Below are 18183 nucleotides of genomic sequence, written 5' to 3' on the forward strand. Positions count from 1 at the left end.
AGTGAATGGAGAGGTTTGAGGGACAGCCGGGTCATTTTGAATTAAAGAGAGCTGATGTTGTTCATAAAAACTCAAAGTATGCACAGACACGAGTCTTTACAAAGGGAGGTAAAGATGAAAAACTACTGCAGTCTGTGGTTGAACTGATGCTACTGATGTTGTCGATGAGACTGTGAATGAAACCACATCAGACAGAGCAGGAGGAACGAAGAGGTAGCAGCAGATCGGGAGACTTGGACTGATGTAGTCCTTCATGGATTTGACTTTTGGCTCTCTGAAAATCTTTCTGCTGTTTCAAATGTCTGCTGAATCAGCACTTTGCTTCATATTAGCCATCGGCTTGGTCCTAATGCAAGTGTCTAATGCTAGCAGCTACTGCCGCTTTGTATTCTGTAGATAGTCCATCATTAGGATGATGACTTAGTGGCTTCTATGATCAGTTGTGTTGAAACTAGTCCAGGACAGACTAGTAAGTCTTGGTAAAGCTGTGTTTAGTCTGCACTGTGGTCTTGGTGCAGCATAAACTTCTTCTTCTCTGGAACTAATGCTGCATTTGATTGTACTCAGAACTCGGATAAATCCGACCTCCGAATCGGAAAAGTGCAATAGAACGGCCCTTGAGCTCGGGACTCCCACTTGGGAATTCGGGTAGGATCCAAGCAGCCCGAGCCAGTCGGAATGAAGTTGCAATATGGCGTTGCACACCGTGAGAGTCAATTTCTCCTCAACTTTTTTTTTATGTCGTCTAATTTAGCGTTTGTGTTACTACAGTACAGGCCTCTGCACAGCTCGCTTTGATGCCCGTATAAGTTCAGTGATGCATGCAGGATTCCCCTCGCTGGTGCATTCAAGTCATACGTCATACGTTTTTCTTTCTCTCTCCCCCGTCAAGTAGCTAATATATTTCCCCAGCAGTAATTTTTGATCTTCGAAAAACATCAAAACAAACATCAGCTCACTGCGGCCAGCCATGTTTTCCGAGCTGATGCAACAAAACGCATTTGCCTCGGAAATTGGAATTTCCGACCCGGATCTTTCCAAGTTCCGAGTACAATCAAACACAGCATAAAAGACAGACCATGTACTGAGACGCCACCTACTGTTGGAGTCAACAAATGCATCAGTAAATTCAGGGAAGTTTATCGGTTCAGTCAGGAACACTGTCTTTATACAGTTTACCCTTTTACTCATGAGTGTATTTCAAAAATGAAGCTATGACCATACATGAAATAATTTTTTTCTGGTTTGAAATGATCTTGTGCAACCTTTTTTTGCAATCACAGTTTTGAGGGATACAGCTATCGCAGCTCTCTATTTGGGAAAATATGTAAAAAAAAAAAAAAAAAAAAGCCTTTTATTTTTCTTGTGTTTTTTTGCACTTTTGAGCAATTTTATTTGTTACTGTGGACTTATCACATTCATATCATTAAAATATGGGTTCTAAGGGTTGTATTGATGCATAGCCACTTCAGATAACGCAAAAAAAAAACAAAAAAACAAAAAAAAAACAAAACCTGGCACTACAGCATGTAAAAATGTAAAGATATGCTCTGGCGGACTTGTTCTATGGTAGGTCATAAAGGCTTAAGGCCAAAATGGTGACATATGACAGATTTTTCCGCGCAATCTAAGATAATAAAAATGAACTTTATAATGACAAAAAGAAGCCAGCAGTGCAGGCCCTAGTATTAAAGCATCATAGCAGTGATACTCAACATGTGGCTCTTTTGTGACTTAAATTGAAATAGTATTCTTTTAAACTTTGACCTCAGAAATTTATCATTGCAAGTTACATTAACCAGTTTGTTTCCCACACTTATACAGTTGGTTTTAGTGGTCAGACTTAATTGTCAACCTTTATTTTTCCCTTCTTTACATTTTTTGCCACTTTTAATCAATTTTCTGCTGCTTATAGCCCATTTTTTTTCCACTTCTTTTAGCCACTTTTTTTTTTGACAATTTTTGCCACTTTTAATCCAGCTTCATTACAATTTTTCGCCCATTTCAGCTGCCTTTTTGTCCTTAAATGCCACTTTAACCCCATTTCCCCACCTTTTTAATGCTTAATTGCCCACTTTAGTCACTTTCACTAATTTTTGTTGCTTTTTGACCACCTGTAACTCAATTTTTTTGTGACTTTGCATCCATTTTTGACACTTTTCACCCAGTTTTCTCTATCATATATATGCCAACCCCCCCCCCCCCCCCACCCCCCCATTTTTTACCACTTTTAATTCATTTCTGCTGCTTTTAGCCCATTTTTACAACTTCTTTTAGCCACTTTTTAAACTTTTTTGCCACTTCTATCCCTTTTTGGCCCTTTTTCATCAGTTTTAGCCACTTTTATCCTGCTTCTTTGCACATTTTGCCCATTTCAGCTGCCTCTTGCCATACAAAAACCATTTTTCTCCAATTTTCCCACCTTTTTACAGCTTTCTGGCCCATTTTAGTCACTTTTCACCACCTAGATTGTGGCTCTTGCGATGGCATTTTTCAACCGTTTGGCTCTTTGGTTGAGCAGGGTTGAGTAACACTGCATTAAAGGATCATTTAAGGGCACAGTGTCTTACATAATAATTGTGTTGGACCAGTAACGGCTTCTTTCCATCATTTTTCTGTGTTTTTCCTCAAAGACAGATTTCCCATCGTTCTTCCTACAGTGACATAAAAGTATCTGCCACCAGTGAGGTGTCAATTACTCATCAGCCGTGTGAAGTCACTGAAACTTTCTCACACTGACTGTACAACCAGAGGTGAGTCAGAGAGGCGCTGTAACAGGAGTTTAGATAAAACCTCAGTTTAATCTGTGCTTTCAGTCAGAGCCGCTCTCGTATTTCTCATTGGCTGTTGCTCAACTGTTCGAGGAAGAATCTGAACATTTCTGATGAGAAAAAAAAACCATGCAGCTCAACAGGTGGTGAGATTGTGCAACTTGGAATCTGCGACTCCCCACAGATGCCCTCGCTCTGTGGACAAAGGCGGGGAAGAATGCCAGGGATGAATAACTGCTCTGTCTCTTTCATCGATTTTTTCCTGAAAGCAACGAGCGAGGAGAGGACTCCGAGAGGCTCCGCTGAAAAGCCTTTTTTTCCAGTCCAAATCCTGAGAAGGCGCTGGCTCTCTTTGGGCTACAAATTTCTATAAAGAGCAACTGAGACTGCTTCATTTGAATATTTTGGGTTTCTCTGTAAAATCACCAAAATCAAAGCTCTGGCTGCCAAAAACTGCAAGATTTGGTTTCTGTGCTGTTTGACACACAATCAGATCACAGAATATTTCTGACCCTCAAGTTTCTTCAAGTTTAAATCATTTCTTTAAAACAACAAAAACACAGTTAGCTCGCCCAGTTGGTTATTAATCACTCAACAGAAATATCACTCACTTTTGGTTGTTTTTCAAGCCTTCTCTCTACAGAAAGATAAGTTCGACATGCAGTTAGAATAAAGTATCTCATTCTGTTCAAAGACAACAGGGTTAAAACTACTGTGAGGAGTTTTTCAACTGTGATAAAGTCCTGGTATAAAACTATGACTACAAAATTACCTTTTCTCAACAGAGTTGGCAATTAGTGTGTTGTTAGAAAAAACTAAAGGCTTCCTGGACTTCCTGGAGTGGTACTGGTGCTTTTAAAAAAGATTTTGGCTCCGTTGGCCAGAAAATCCTTCCTGCAGAACTCACACCAGCTTCTCTAATCAAGCTATCCAACGTATAAAATCTTTTTTAGCCAACAGAAAACACTGTCGTTGTCAATAGTGTCAAAACTAATGATACTACCAGCAGCGTCCAGTAGGTGTCCCACAAAGCTCTGTACTTTGACCAATTTTATTTTCACTTCAGATTAATGATCAACCAAAAGCGTGCAAAGACGATCACATACAAATGTTCGCTGATGACGCCGTAATATTTACACCCTTTAAATAAAACCCAAGAAGCCGCTCACATTCTTAGAACAGCTCTGACCCGCATCTAGGACTGGTTCATAAACTCCTGACTTTTATTAAATACCAAAACTGAACATCTCAAAACTTAAAACACTGTTCACTGTTTTGTCTCTGTCAACCATTGTTGCCTCTTTTTAACAGTTTTTCACCATTGTTCTGTACCCATTTTTGCCCCTTTTTGTCTTTTTTTGTCCATTTTTGCCACTCTTAACCAAATGTTGCCAGTCTGTAATCATGTTTAACTACTTTAGATGCCAACTTTTCCTCTTTTGTGCCACTTTTAGCCCACTTTTGGTGCTTTAGTGTATTTTTCCACTGTCAACTATTGTTGCCTCTTAGTTACTGGTATTAGTCGTTTTCCTGACACTTTTTGCCACTCTAACCCCAATTTTTCGCCCCTTTAATCTGTTTTTTTTTTCTTTTTAACCCATTTTTGCCACTCTGTAATCATGTTACTTTAGATGCCAACTTTCCTTTGTTGTGCCACTTTTAACCCACTTTTTGTGCTTTATAATATTCTGTCACCGTAAACCATTGTTGCCTCTTTTTAACTGCTTTTCACCATTTTTTTTTAACCAATTTTTGCCCCTTTTTGCCTTTCCATTTTTGGCCATTTTAACCCATTTTTGTCTTACTTAATCAATTTTTGCCACTCTTCACCAAATCTTGCCTCTCTGTACTCATCTTTCACACCTTTAGATGTCAATTAAAGAAGTGAAAGATGAGTGTATGGCGTACGGCACCGCAGGGGTTAGCGCTGTTGCCTCACAGCAAGAAGGTCACTGGTTCGCTTCCCGGTCAGGGCCAGGGCTTTCTGTGCAGAGTTTGCATGTTCTCCCTGGTTAATTGGTGACTCTAAATTGCGTGTAGGTGTGAATGTGAGTGCCTGGTTGTCTATCTCTATAGGTCAGCCCTGCGATTGGCTGGCAACCAGTCCAGGGTGTACTCCGCCTCAATCTGCCCAACGACAGCTGGGATAGGCTTCACCCCCCCCCCCCCACTGTGGAATAAGCGGTATAGTAAATGGATGGATGGATGAATAAAGGACCAAATAATAAGAAATCTGAGATGCTCAGAAGTGGGTGGATTCTGAATTTATGTCCCACATTTTTAAAGCTCCCCATCCAGCAAAGAGATGGTCCCAGATTTCTCTCTCATATTTAGTTAACCTTAAAAAGGGGAGCTCTGTGTTTGCACACTGACACTCATCTTCAGGTACTGAGGGTCATTATGGGAGTATGATGGAGGAAGGAAGCTGATGGGGTGTAGCTACCAGCTCAGTTTTTACTAAGTGCAAGTATGACCCACCCTACTCTGCCTCTGATTGGCTAATCCTACTCTTACCTTACCAATCAGAATCATTAATAAGCATTAGCCTATTAGAGGCAGAGGAAGACGGGCCACGCCTTCACAGTGGATTTAGATGTTGGACTTCATGAGACTTAAAAGTCGGAGGGTATAACTGCTTTTATCTTTAAACAGTCACAGGACAAAAATAACCCTGAAACAAGAGAGAAATCTAGATGAAACTCAGCAGGTCAAAACAAACCAGGATCTTGTATGACGTCTGGTCGTTGCACCTGCTTTACCTGCACTTTCCCCTGAAACCAGCCTTCTCTGCAGCTCTATCGCGGCTAAATTCCACTACATTACAACAATGTGAGTCACACAGAGGGGAGGGGAGGTGGGGTGGGGGGAGTGGTCCTGCAGGCGTGAAGTAGGCGTCGACTTCAACAGCTGACACTCAGAAAAACGGGAGGACCGTCAGACTCGAGCAGCACAGCTCAGAGGAGGCGCCTCCGTGGAGCAGGAGCCACCGGACGGAGGCGAAAACCTTTACGCGGATAAACAGGCACGAGCGCGGAGCGGACCTGGATCACACTGTGGATGATTGGGAAGTACGGGTGCTGCGAGGAAGGACTCCAAAGCTGCGCGAGATGACATCTTTACCGAGTGGAGGAGCATAGTGAAAAAGGTAAAGACACTTCTCTTAGACTGCGAGAGCGCACGAGACTCAGTAAACACAGACAGTGAGGAACACACATGACAGCGCGCGCGAAACATGCAACCATGCGTGATTTACTGCATCACTGGTGGGGTTCTGTCCTAAACTGTTCACTTGCACACCTGCTTCTTTCCTGACAGTTAAGAACGTCCTCAGATTGGCTTTTTCTCCAACATGTGTTCTCTAGGCTGATCAAGCTACACCACTGATAATGTATGAATAACACCACTGCTAATGTATGAATAACACCACTGCTAATGTATGAATAACACCACTGATAATGTATGAATAACACCACTGATAATGTATGAATAACACCACTGCTAATGTATGAATAACACCACTGCTAATGTATGAATAACACCACTGATAATGTATGAATAACACCACTGCTAATGTATGAATAACACCACTGCTAATGTATGAATAACACCACTGCTAATGTATGAATAACACCACTGATAATGTATGAATAACACCACTGCTAATGTATGAATAACACCACTGCTAATGTATGAATAACACCACTGATAATGTATGAATAACACCACTGATAATGTATGAATAACACCACTGATAATGTATGAATAACACCACTGATAATGTATGAGTTTAAAAGCAGAAGTTTGAACGCCAACTTTATAATTTTGTCAAAAAAACCCGCACACCTCTGGTTCTGTTTAAAATAGCACGACTCTAATAACATGGAAGAAAAACTGCTATTTAAAGCTAGATTATATGAGTGACCTTTGCAGGTGTTTTAATGCCTAGTGATCAATAAAGCCATGCTGGGATTTCATATTACCTCCACAGCATGCATCCATTACGACAACGTTTGCATTCCTGCATATGTTTTATATTGAGAGTGCTCAAAGCAGTGGAAGTGGAGTTCATAGCAAACACATTCAGCTGTTAACTGTTTAAAAATCAGATTTGCAGTTAATATAATGCCCTTGTTTTATGGCATGGCTAATAAGATTAATGCATTAATTATGATTAGGAAAAGTCCACAATTGGTGCACTATTTTTTAATTGCAATTAATTGCATGCATTATCGTTCCGTTGTTGTCTCTCTGCAGCCACAGTGATGCTCCTTAATGTCTCGTTTTATTTTAAAACGTACCTTTTTACTATCTCCTGGTGTCTTTTGCAATCCATAACAAATTATTTTACCTGTGGTTAATTTTAGGTTAAAATCTGTCATAAAAGCAGCTATTATTCAAAGAGGAAGTCATTTACCCTTAGTTAAAGACAGTAGAAAAAACTGAAATAAAACTAACATGGTTATGAATGCAAAATAGTGAAATTTTATAATGCAGTTAATCACAATTAACGATATTAATTCTGAGATTAACTGCCAATTAGATTTCAATTGACAGCCATTATTTAAAGGTATTAAAGCAGTGGATGTGGAGATAGAGCTGATCAACTCAGCTACTTCTTTAATGTAAAAAAATCCTCCACTGGCAGTTATTTTAAGGCCTTTGTTTTTGGCATGGCTAATAATGCATTAATTGTGATTATGAAAGGTCCATAATTAGTGCACTATTTTTAATTGCAATTAATTGCATGCATTATTGTTCCATTGGTGTCTCTCTGCAGCCACAGTGATGTAGAATAAGTCAACCCCTGCTCCTTAATGTCTCATTTCACTTTAAAACTCACAGTCACCTTTTTACTGTCCCCTGAGTTCTTCTACAATCCATAACAAATCCCTTTATTTGGTTAAATTTAGGATAAAATCTGGCATTTACCCATAAAAGCAGGTCTGTATCCCAGGAAGAAGTCACTTACACTTAGTTGAGGACAGTAGAAAAACTTGAAATGCAACTAAAATGGCTATGAATGCAAAATAGTGGAATTTTATGATGCAATTAGAAGGATGCAATTAATCACAATTAACAATATTAATTCTGAGATTAACTGCCGTTAAGATTTTAATTGACAGCCCTTATTTAAAGGTAGTAAAGCAGTGGATGTGGAGATAGAGCAGATAAACTCAGCTACTTCTTTAATTTAAAAAAATCCTCTACTGGCATTTATTTTAAAACTTTTGTTTTTTGGCATGGCTAATAAGATTACTGCATTAATTGTGATTAATAACTGTCCACAGTTAATGTACATTTTTTTAATTGCAGTTAATTGCATGCATTATTTTTCCTTTGGTTAATGTATGTCAGCGTCTCTCTGCAGCCATAGTGACGTAGAGTAAGTCCACTACTGATCCTTAATGTTTTTATTTTAAAACCTCACAGACCACTCAGTGGACAAGACCGTCCCCTCATTTCCTTTACAATCCATAGCAAGTTCCTTTTCCTGTGGTGAAGTTAAGGTTAAAATCGTGGCTCTATCTCTAAACGCAGACCTTTAAAAGGATGTGATTAATCACGATTAATTATAGAAATTCTGAGATTAATTGTTTGCTAGTTCTTATTTAAAGGTCTTGAAGCAGAGGAGGTGGATGTGGAGTTCAAACCAGAAAAACTCAGCTAATTAATTTTTTAAAAAAAGCATCTTTGATAGGTAATCTATTAACCTGTTTTTATGGCATGGCTTTAAATCAAGCCTGTCCAGGTTAATTAGGATTAAATAAGGTTTATCCGTGCACTAATTTTTCTCCAGTAGAGATTAATTGCATGCTTAGTCGGCCCTTCCTGCACACTTAGGTTGATCAACGTCAGTGTCTCTCTGCAGCTTCATGTAAAATAAGTTCTCTACTGCACCTTAATGTCTCATTTACCTTTAAAAAGGCAGAAGTCATCTTATCCTTGTGATATCAAACATTAACCTTTTTACTGTTCACTTACTTCCTTTTTAATCCATAACAAGCTCCCTATTCCACGGTTAAATCTATGTTAACCTCTTCTTATAAAAGCAGGTCTATATCCATCAAGAAGCACCTAAGTTGAAAACGATGAAAAAATCCAAAATAAAATTGACAGTTTTGAAGAGAATGAATTTTAAAGTGTGATAAAAAGGATTAGATTACTACAGAAATTCTGAGATTAAATGTAATGATAAAATGCAGTGTTGTAGTGCAGGATATAAGCAGCCATATGGAGTATACCCACTTATTTTGTCTCTATGGTCTAAACCTACTTCTAAATAAATGGCATATCCAAAAGAAGGAGGATACCCACTCACACACACCACAGTAGAGATGTAACTGTTTGACAGCCCTGATTTAAAGGACTTAAAGCTGTAGAGGTGGATGTGGAGCTCCACATAAGCTCAGCTTATTTACCTTTAGAATAAACAAAAGAGTACTTATCAGGTAATCAGAGTTTTAATGCCGTTGTTTTAGCTACACAAAGACTGCCTCGCTGAAATGTGTATAATTCATTTAGTCATGGCTGAAAGTTTATCGTCATCATGATGCAGATGCTGCACCCTTACTTTGACTCAGCACTGATAAAAAGGCGTGTCACTGATTCTTTTCATGCATTCTCCACATACGCGGAGTTCACCTGGTGTCTCCTAACCACAGGTGTGTCTTTCCCTTTCAGTCACCGCTGCTGGCAGAGAAGAGGACTGCGTTTCCTTTGCCTTTTCTTCACTCGGACCCTCGTCTTCAGGCAGCTGCTCTTTCAATGTGGGATACAGTCTTCTTGCTCTCGCCAGGCTGAAATCCTCCAGGGTCAGGACCTCCCTCATGGCAGCCTTGCTCCTCGGGCTGCTGCTTTTTGCAATCCAGTCCCCCCCCATCCCCTCCAGGCCCGCTGTGGCAGACGAGGGGCCACCTCCATCTCCCACCTCACCCCCTGCTGACAATGGCACCACCAGCCACCCAAACGGAACCTTGAGACAGCTCCCCCAGATTATAATTATCGGCGTGAGGAAGGGGGGGACGCGGGCTCTGATAGAGATGCTCAGCCTGCACAGCGCGGTGGCGGCAGCGCAGAACGAGGTGCACTTCTTTGACTGGGAGAGTCACTTTCAGAAGGGCTTGCCGTGGTACCTCAGCCAGATGCCGTATGCCTTCCCCGACCAGCTGACGGTGGAGAAGACCCCTGCCTACTTCACCTCCAGTAAAGTCCCCAAACGCATCCACGAGATGAACCCAGACATTAAGCTGCTGCTCATCCTCAGAGACCCCACGGAGAGGGTTCTGTCGGACTACACGCAGGTCTTTTACAACCGCCTGCAGAAGCACAAACGCTACCAGCCCATCGAGTCGGTCCTGGTGAAGGACGGGGAGATCAACCTGGGATACAAGGCTCTCAACCGCAGCCTGTATTACATTCACATGCAGAACTGGCTGAAATACTTCCCCATGAGGAGCATCCACGTGGTGGATGGGGACGAGCTCATCAGGGACCCCCTCCCGGAGATGAAAAAGGTGGAGAGATTCCTGAAGCTGGAGCCTCAGATCAACGCTTCGAACTTTTACTTCAATAAAACGAAAGGATTCTACTGTTTGAGGGACCACGGGAGAGAGAGGTGTTTACATGATTCAAAGGGGCGGGCTCACCCTCACGTGGCCCCCGCCATCCTGCAGAAGCTCTACCAGTTCTTTCACGAACCAAACAGGAAGTTCTTTGAGCTGGTGGGTCGAACATTTAACTGGAATTGACCCTAGTTTGGTGTAGTCTCACTGGGGGCTTCTCTACCTTTACTCACTAATGATGTAGATAAAATAAAGCTAATGTAAATGGAATCTAAATCTATTTTTGTACTAGTACTTTTGTTACATGAGCCAAATATCAGGGCAGACTACAGCTCATGACATGCAGTCAGTGCACGTCTTCTGTTCCTCGTCAGACATGCATCTTTTTGTCTTTCTGGACTGTTAGGAGCGCTCACACTCGCCTCATCAAAGCTTATTAAAACATTAAAGACATGCAGACTGTGCCAGTTATCGTGTTGCATAAAGAGGAACACCAGGCGGTTTTATACTGTCATGCCTTCATGTCTCACTTCATGTATTATCACATTATTAACGTCCAACTGCTTCTAGAGCTCTGAAGGACCTATTACCTGCTGCTATGATTTTCTCAGTCACTTTCAGGCACAAACCGCCTGCATATTGTCCTTTTTGTGTGACTCAGCCAGTTATATAAAAGCTCCGTGCTCACACACTTGCTGATCATTACAGTGGACTGTAAATAGATTTTTTTAAGGTGAAAAATTAACACCATAATAAAGATGTATTTTATTTTTAGCATGTCTGATGTCTATTTTTATTGCGTGTCCAAAGTTTGTCGTCAGATCTCAACAAGCAGAGCTGTCGTTTTAGTCAGGGGTGTCAAACTCAAGGCCCGGGGGCCAAACCTGGCCCAGGGTGCAGTTTTACCCAGCCCGCAGGTCTGAGGTCTGCAGACTTCTTTCAGTATAGAAATGTAGATTTAACCTTGAAGATTTAAGATATTCTTTATTAATTCATAAAAATGTGAAAAAGTAGAGAGTAAAAATAATGAGATAGAAAGTAAGGAATGGCGGAGAGAAATTCATTTGTGTTTTCAATTAATATTTTTAATTTACTTTTCAAAATTCTGACTTACACTTAGCATTTTGACTTTTTATCTCATATAGTGAACTTTTAGGTTCTAATTTTAAATTTTGAGTCATATTTTGAAATTTCAAGACCACGATTTCAAATTTAATCCCATATATCAACCTATTAAACTCAGATTGTGTATTTTATCTCTTATTTTGACCTTTAAACTCATGATTTTTACTTTCTGTCTCATATATTTGCCTTTTGAAAACATTATTTTAACTTTTGATTTTATGTTCTGACTTTTTCCACTAATATTTTGACTTTTTTCTCAGATTTTGAGACTTTAAACCAGGGGTGTAAAACTCAATCACAGAAGGGGCCGGGTTCTGAATTAAGGTCTAACCTGAGAGCCTAACAGGGTCAACATTTAACTGTCGTTTTTCACCAGTAATAAATTATGGGGAAAGATGATGAATGATTTTGAGATTTAAAAAGTCAAAATGATTAGTTAGAAGGCTCAAATCTGAGCTAAAAAGTCAAATCTAATAGTTCAAAAGGTCAGAACACAAAATTAGACATTAAAATAATGTTTTTAATAGGCAAATACATAAAACAGAAAGTCGCAATCATGTTTTTAAGGCAAAAATATGATTCAAAATTGAAAATGGTGCACCTAAAAGGTTAAAATATAGTATAAATGTAGAAATGATAAATTGAAAAGGTCAAAATTTGAGATAGAAAGTGAAAATAATAATTTGACAGTTTAATATATGACATAAAACATAAAAATCATAAATTGAAAAGGTCAAAATATTAGATAAGGTCAAAATTATAAGTTTAAGAGGTCAAAATATGAGACAAAAAGTCAAAATACTAAATTGAAAATGGTCAAAATCTGAAATAAAAGTCCAAATAATAGATAGAAGTCATAACTGTGCAATTTCTTGTAATCTAGTAATTTTTACTCTTTATTTTTTCACAGTTTTATGACTTGAGGATTTTTTTATATCATCAAGTTTACATTTTTATACTGAAGGAAATCTGCAGACCTCATATTTTAGGGCCAGTTATTCTAAGAATATGATCTTGCGGGCCGGTTGTAACCTTACCACAGACCCCTGCTTTAAACTTACCAGTTTGACTTTTTAAAAATCTCAAAATAATTTATCATCGGTTTTTCTCCCCCTTAATGTATGAGCTGTGGAAGTAAGGTTGACAGTTTATGGTTTAATGTGGACCCTGTTGGGCCCTCAGGTTAGACATAAATTCAGATTTCGTCCCCTGATGTGGTTGAGTTTGACACCCCTGGTTTAAGTCATAAACTCGCCTCTGCTTCTCTAGCTAAGGATCACAGAGTTTTCTGAATGCATTGTGGAAAACATAGTTAGGGCTGTCTTTATCGTGCACTGACAGTAAAAGAAGAGCTAAAGAATGAAGAGTTTCCTGTTTTGGCATCCGTTTCTGCACATGCAAGCATGATAGCCTGTTGTGGTTTTCTACACATTTGTGCCGTCAGAGCTGCTGACATCCTCCAATGATAGTCTTTAAATACCTATGCTTTTTTCTTCCACACACTGCAGGAGTATATTTCACTATCAAATATTTGATAAGGAAATCGAGTGAGCAGAAAGGTAAATAAATATTTAAGCACAGCTTGAGCAATGAGATATCAAAAGACCAAGTTGTTTATGCCCAAGGGTGCGATCTTACTCAGTTTTTAGAGAAGCGAGAGGATTATTTATTCAAATCTTAGTTCTACTTTGAAAACATCAGCAGCAGTGTCTCAAAGACATTAAGCTCCACAGTTTCATATTTGACTGTGGCCTAGATTTACTCAGGGGCTTACTGGGACTCTGCAGACAGGATTGTAACCTTATTGGCCCTTAAATGCACACCAAAGCAGTATTTCTCCAACTCCATCTCTTCTGTTCTTATCCCTGCAGAGAGCAGGGATGCTAATTCCCTGATGCGCCTGCAGTTTACATGTGTTTTTCTTCTTGATAGTGTTGACTCAGACTATCATCAGCTATCAGCAGAGCAGGTTTGGGCTCCAGGCGTACGAGGGGTGAAATAAGAAGTAAAGTGAAGGAGTGTGTGGGGGTGAGGTGGAGGCTGATCTCTGCTGTGAGATTAGCAGACAGCTGCTTGCGTCATTTGGCGTGCGTGGCGATAACATTGAGCAGGCATGTGCTGCGTTTAGCATCGCTTTGAGTGTCAGGTCTCCAGATGTGACAGTTTTAAGCAGCAACATGTAGAAAAGCCTCTTTTAAAGGGAAATCACAAATACAGCAGGAAGAATTCATGGAGTCGAACTGATGCAATTCCCAGACTAAACACCACAGACTGCAAAAACACTTAAAAGCAAGAGGAGGAAGGCTGCGGTGGGAAAATGTGCAAAAACACAGGTGCAAAGAGGCTGCTTTCAAGGTCAGTTTCAGCCCTGTGTTGTATTTCTACTTCTGTTATTTTAAAGAACGCTGAGTACTTCCACGTTTCCTCTGTGTGAACTCTTCAGGTCCACCACAGACTCATTTCCCTCTTTACTAAACATCTAAAACCTGAAGCCACTTAAAAGAGTCGATTACTGTTCAAAAACAACTTCCCCAAACCTGGGGATTTCTCAGGAACTAGACTGAATGTCAAAGTTTTCCAAAATCTTTATTTCCCAGCCTCTGTGGCAAATAGAGACATGGAATTAAAACATTTAAAAGCTCAAACCCTTAGCTTTAAATCTAAATAACTGCGTTTTGGTCCTAAAGTTGGATGATTTTTTTTTTTAGTTCTTCCTCAGGTAGCAGAACCAGAACCACATCAACATCTGGGCCAGTGTCTGAGTTTGTTCTTGTCTAATTTATAGCTGTAGTGGCCTCTCTGTCGCTCCCCTCGCTGATATTGTTTTTAGCTTTAGAAACTTCCAGGTTTAAGAGCCTACAACCAAAATATTTTGTCTAGCTGACGGAACAAAAACGCCTCCAAAAATGTGCTGATGATGTCTCATCAAGTCTTAAAGGTATAAACACACACATGTTGCATCAGTCCAAAAGGGTCAAACAGTCACAAGAGGTCAGAAAAAGTGGAATTGTCCTTTACTTTACAGAAAACCAGAACAAAAAGTCCATTATGAGATCAGACTGTTAGGGTCAGGCATTTATTTTTCTGTTTTTCTCGTGATTTATGGTTTCACAACCCTTTTTTAAATCTTGTGATCCTCCAGAGGAGGCGAAATCTGAATTTAGGTCTAACCTGAGGGCACAACAGGGTCCACATTAAACCATAAACTGTCAACCTTATTTTTACAGCTAATACATTAAGGGGGAGAAAAACTGATGATAAATTATTCTGAGATTTTAAAAAAAGTCAAAATGATAAGTTTAAAGGCTCAAAATCTGAGATAAAAAGTCAAAATATTAGCTAAAAAGGTCAGAACACAAAATCAAAAGTTAAAATAATGTTTTCAAAAGGCAAATACATGAGAGAGAAAGTAAAAATCATGAGTTTGAAGGTCAAAATATGAGGTAAATACAAAATCTGAGTTTAAAAGGGCAAAATATGAGATTAAATTTGAAATCATGATCTTGAAATTTCAAAATATGACTTGAAATTTAAAAATGGAATCTAAAAGTTCACAATATGAGATAAAAAGTCAAAATGCTAAGTTTATTTTTGAGAAGCAAATTGAAAATATGAATTGAAAACAAATGAATTTCTCTCCCCCATTCCTTACTTTCTATCTCATTATTTTTACTCTCTACTTTTTCACATTTGTATGACTTAAAGGATATTTTAAATCTTCAAGGTTAAATTTACATTTCTATACTGGAGGAAATCTGCAGACTCAGACCTGCAGGCCAGTTCTAACTAAAATATGATATGATCCTGCGGGCCGGGTAAAACTGCACTATGGGCCGGATTTGGCCCCTGGGCCTTGAGTTTGACACCCCTGCTCTAGAGGAGGCGTGACCTCTCGGTTGAAACCTGCTGCACATCTGAGCTGCACACCAGTGTTGATTTTGGCAGCTATTTTTAATTTTAGTCTCAGTTTTAGTTTTTAGATGAAATGTCTCTTAGTTTCAGTCACATTTTAGTCATTTCTACCCTTTTTTAGTTTTAGTCTAGTTTTAGTCCATAAAAGTCCTCACATTTTAGTCTTCACTTTTAGTCCAAGCATTTATTTTCTTTTTTATTTATTTTTATTCATTTTAGTCTTGTTTTAGTCATCTTGATGAAAACTAAACTTAGTTTTTGTCATTTTTAGTCATCACGGATGTATTTTTGTTAGTCTAGTTTTTGTCGTGGAAAAAAGGCTGTGGCCGAACATTTTTAGTCATAGTTTTAGTTGACTAAATGAACACTGCTGCACAGGCAGAGAGCATCAGAATATTGTGCCTAAGTTAAAGCTACTCTCATTAAATCTTACCTAACATAACTGCAAATACTGACCTGTAAGTCTACTCCAGTGAAATACAGTGAGTATTGTTGATGCTACAGCAGAGCCGGTTCTGGGTGTGGGCCGTGTAGGCGGTTGCTCAGGGCAGAGGTTCTCAGCTGGTCTAGCCTCAGGACCCACCAGTTTCTTCAATGACAAAACATAACGCAACATTTTAAAAAAGGCGTGTTTATTTAATGAATAATTTTTGAATTTTTGAAGGATTCAAATGTATGACTGAATACATGAATACATATATTTTTCTCCAATTTCCAAAGATTTTGAGGAATGACCACATTATTGTAGGAAAAGACAAGTTGTTTTTGCAAGAACATGAGACAAATTAGATGACAATTTGAGAAAACACTTATTATGATGAACAAGACCAAAATAACATGGATGCAGGTCCACTAAGGACTGCAGTGCTTCTCAGACTTTTTGCCACTATTTTTCCAGACACCAGTCACGACCCCCTGGACCCACTTTTGGGTCCCAACCCACCAGTTGAGAAACACTGGCCTAGGGCGGCACATTGAGGGGGGCACCAATGAGAGCCCTGAAGATTTAAATGAAGCAACAGCAACATGTTTTTAACTCCTGTGGTTCTACGCCTCTGAGCCAACGCTCTCTCTCTCTCTCTCTCTCTCTCTCGCCCACCCTGGGGCACAAAGACCAGAGCGCAGTGTTAGAGTGGTCATGATAGAAAAGCATCTCGTCATATTCTGATTGGTCCAAAACAGAGAGTCACTCAGGGAAAGTTCACTGATGTCAGTGCTTTCGCCGTGGTTTCCATCATTGGTGCTAATTAGCCTGTTAAAAAGTGAAGCGTGACTCCCATGCGGAAATGATGCTTTCACGTACAGGATGGATGACCTCTGACATCAGGATGACAGCAGGAGAGAAAAAGAGAGGCAGAGAGATCGTCTGAATATGTGAGATAAAGGCTCTAGACGTTAATGATAGTATCGGCCTGATAACAGAATGATGATTAGAAACTTCTCTGATCATTAGCCCAGGTCTGATAGCTGATGTTCATTAGTGTTTAAATGTAGACTAGAGTATTTAGATGTAAATAAGGGGCTACAGAGGATGAAAAAGCACTAAAATAAAGCAGGATTATTCCACTGAAACCCCGACTTGTCTCCATATCCCAGCATGCTCTGGTAAGCTACATTAACACTATAACGGAATCAGTGATTTTGGGCTTGGATTACTGTATGCAATGAAGTCGAGGTTAGTTTTACTATAGAGAAACAGATGTGGCAGCGAAAACTAGTATTTTATAAAATAATATTACTTACAATTAAACTGGAGATTTATAAACTATTTAGACCAGACAACAGAATGATGGAGAGAGAGAGAGAGAGAGAGAGAGAGAGTTTATAATATGGAAGGACAAAAATCACAACTATAAAATTATTGTTATTATTGTTTTTATTGTTATTATTATTACTTTTAGTAGTTGTAGTAGTATGATAATTATTATGATAATAATTATGATTATGATGATTATTATTTTTGTTATTATTATTATAATTATTATTAATCAAAGTGATAATAATATTAAACCAATAATAATAATAATAACAACAAAAGATTATATTATTATTATTATTATTATTATTATTATTATTATTATTATCATCATTAATCAAAGTAATAATGATAATGATAATAACAACAATGATAATGTAAATACAAATAATAAAAATAAAAATTATAATATTTATTATTATTATTATTATGTTTTACATTAAACTAATGGTAAAAAATGCCCAGAAATTCCAACTATAAAACTTGAATAATACTGACTGCTAGAGAAAATTTTCAGATACACATTCCAAATTTTTAATGCTTAATTTGACCATAAATAAAGTGTCCAGCCCTCATAAAATAGCATACATTTAGAGCCTTTAATCTACATATTTTCAGGGAGGAACCCTCAGACCCCCCCTGCTGAGGTCTCAGTAGGTTCTTGGCAGGTGGCGTCACTCAGCAGTGGAGGACTGCTGTTGGGGGGCGAGTAGTGATTTCTGTATTATGAAACTACCAAAAGGCCACGTTTAGAGCTGTTCATGACTATGCCAAGAGTTCAGAGTGAAAATAAAAACATTCCTAATTTTTAAGCTGCTTTTGGATCCCGGAGTAGTAAAATATTCAGGTTAATAAAATAAAAAGTTTAAAAGGTTCACAGAGACGCGGCAGAAGGCAGGGATTAAAAAACTCAGTCTAAAGCCTGGATTAGCAGTGTCAGTGCTCCTGTAAGTAGTCCGGTTTGGTTCAGTCCAGTTCTGTCATGTTTTTTAACTCATTAATCTCCAATCTTACCTGAGATTCCTCAGCTGATGTCCGTCCAGTCGCTAGTTATGAT

The 18183-nt window shown here is 38.9% G+C and overlaps 2 protein-coding genes across 3 annotated transcripts in view; both read left to right on the top strand.

Moving 5' to 3' along the window:
- The window catches only part of LOC121516594 (cytokine-dependent hematopoietic cell linker), a 133288-nt gene that overhangs the window by 19414 nt on the left and 95691 nt on the right, over window positions 1-18183 (top strand). The window lies entirely within an intron of this gene.
- Window positions 5711-11107, top strand: hs3st1 (heparan sulfate (glucosamine) 3-O-sulfotransferase 1). The gene is made up of 2 exons (XM_041797958.1): window positions 5711-5916; window positions 9453-11107. Exon 2 carries the CDS (start codon window positions 9599-9601, stop codon window positions 10517-10519), a length of 921 nt encoding a protein of 306 aa, XP_041653892.1. The 5' UTR covers window positions 5711-5916; window positions 9453-9598; the 3' UTR covers window positions 10520-11107.

This window comes from Cheilinus undulatus, linkage group 10 (assembly GCF_018320785.1).
Source record: "Cheilinus undulatus linkage group 10, ASM1832078v1, whole genome shotgun sequence".
In the NCBI taxonomy this organism is placed as follows: domain Eukaryota; kingdom Metazoa; phylum Chordata; class Actinopteri; order Labriformes; family Labridae; genus Cheilinus; species Cheilinus undulatus.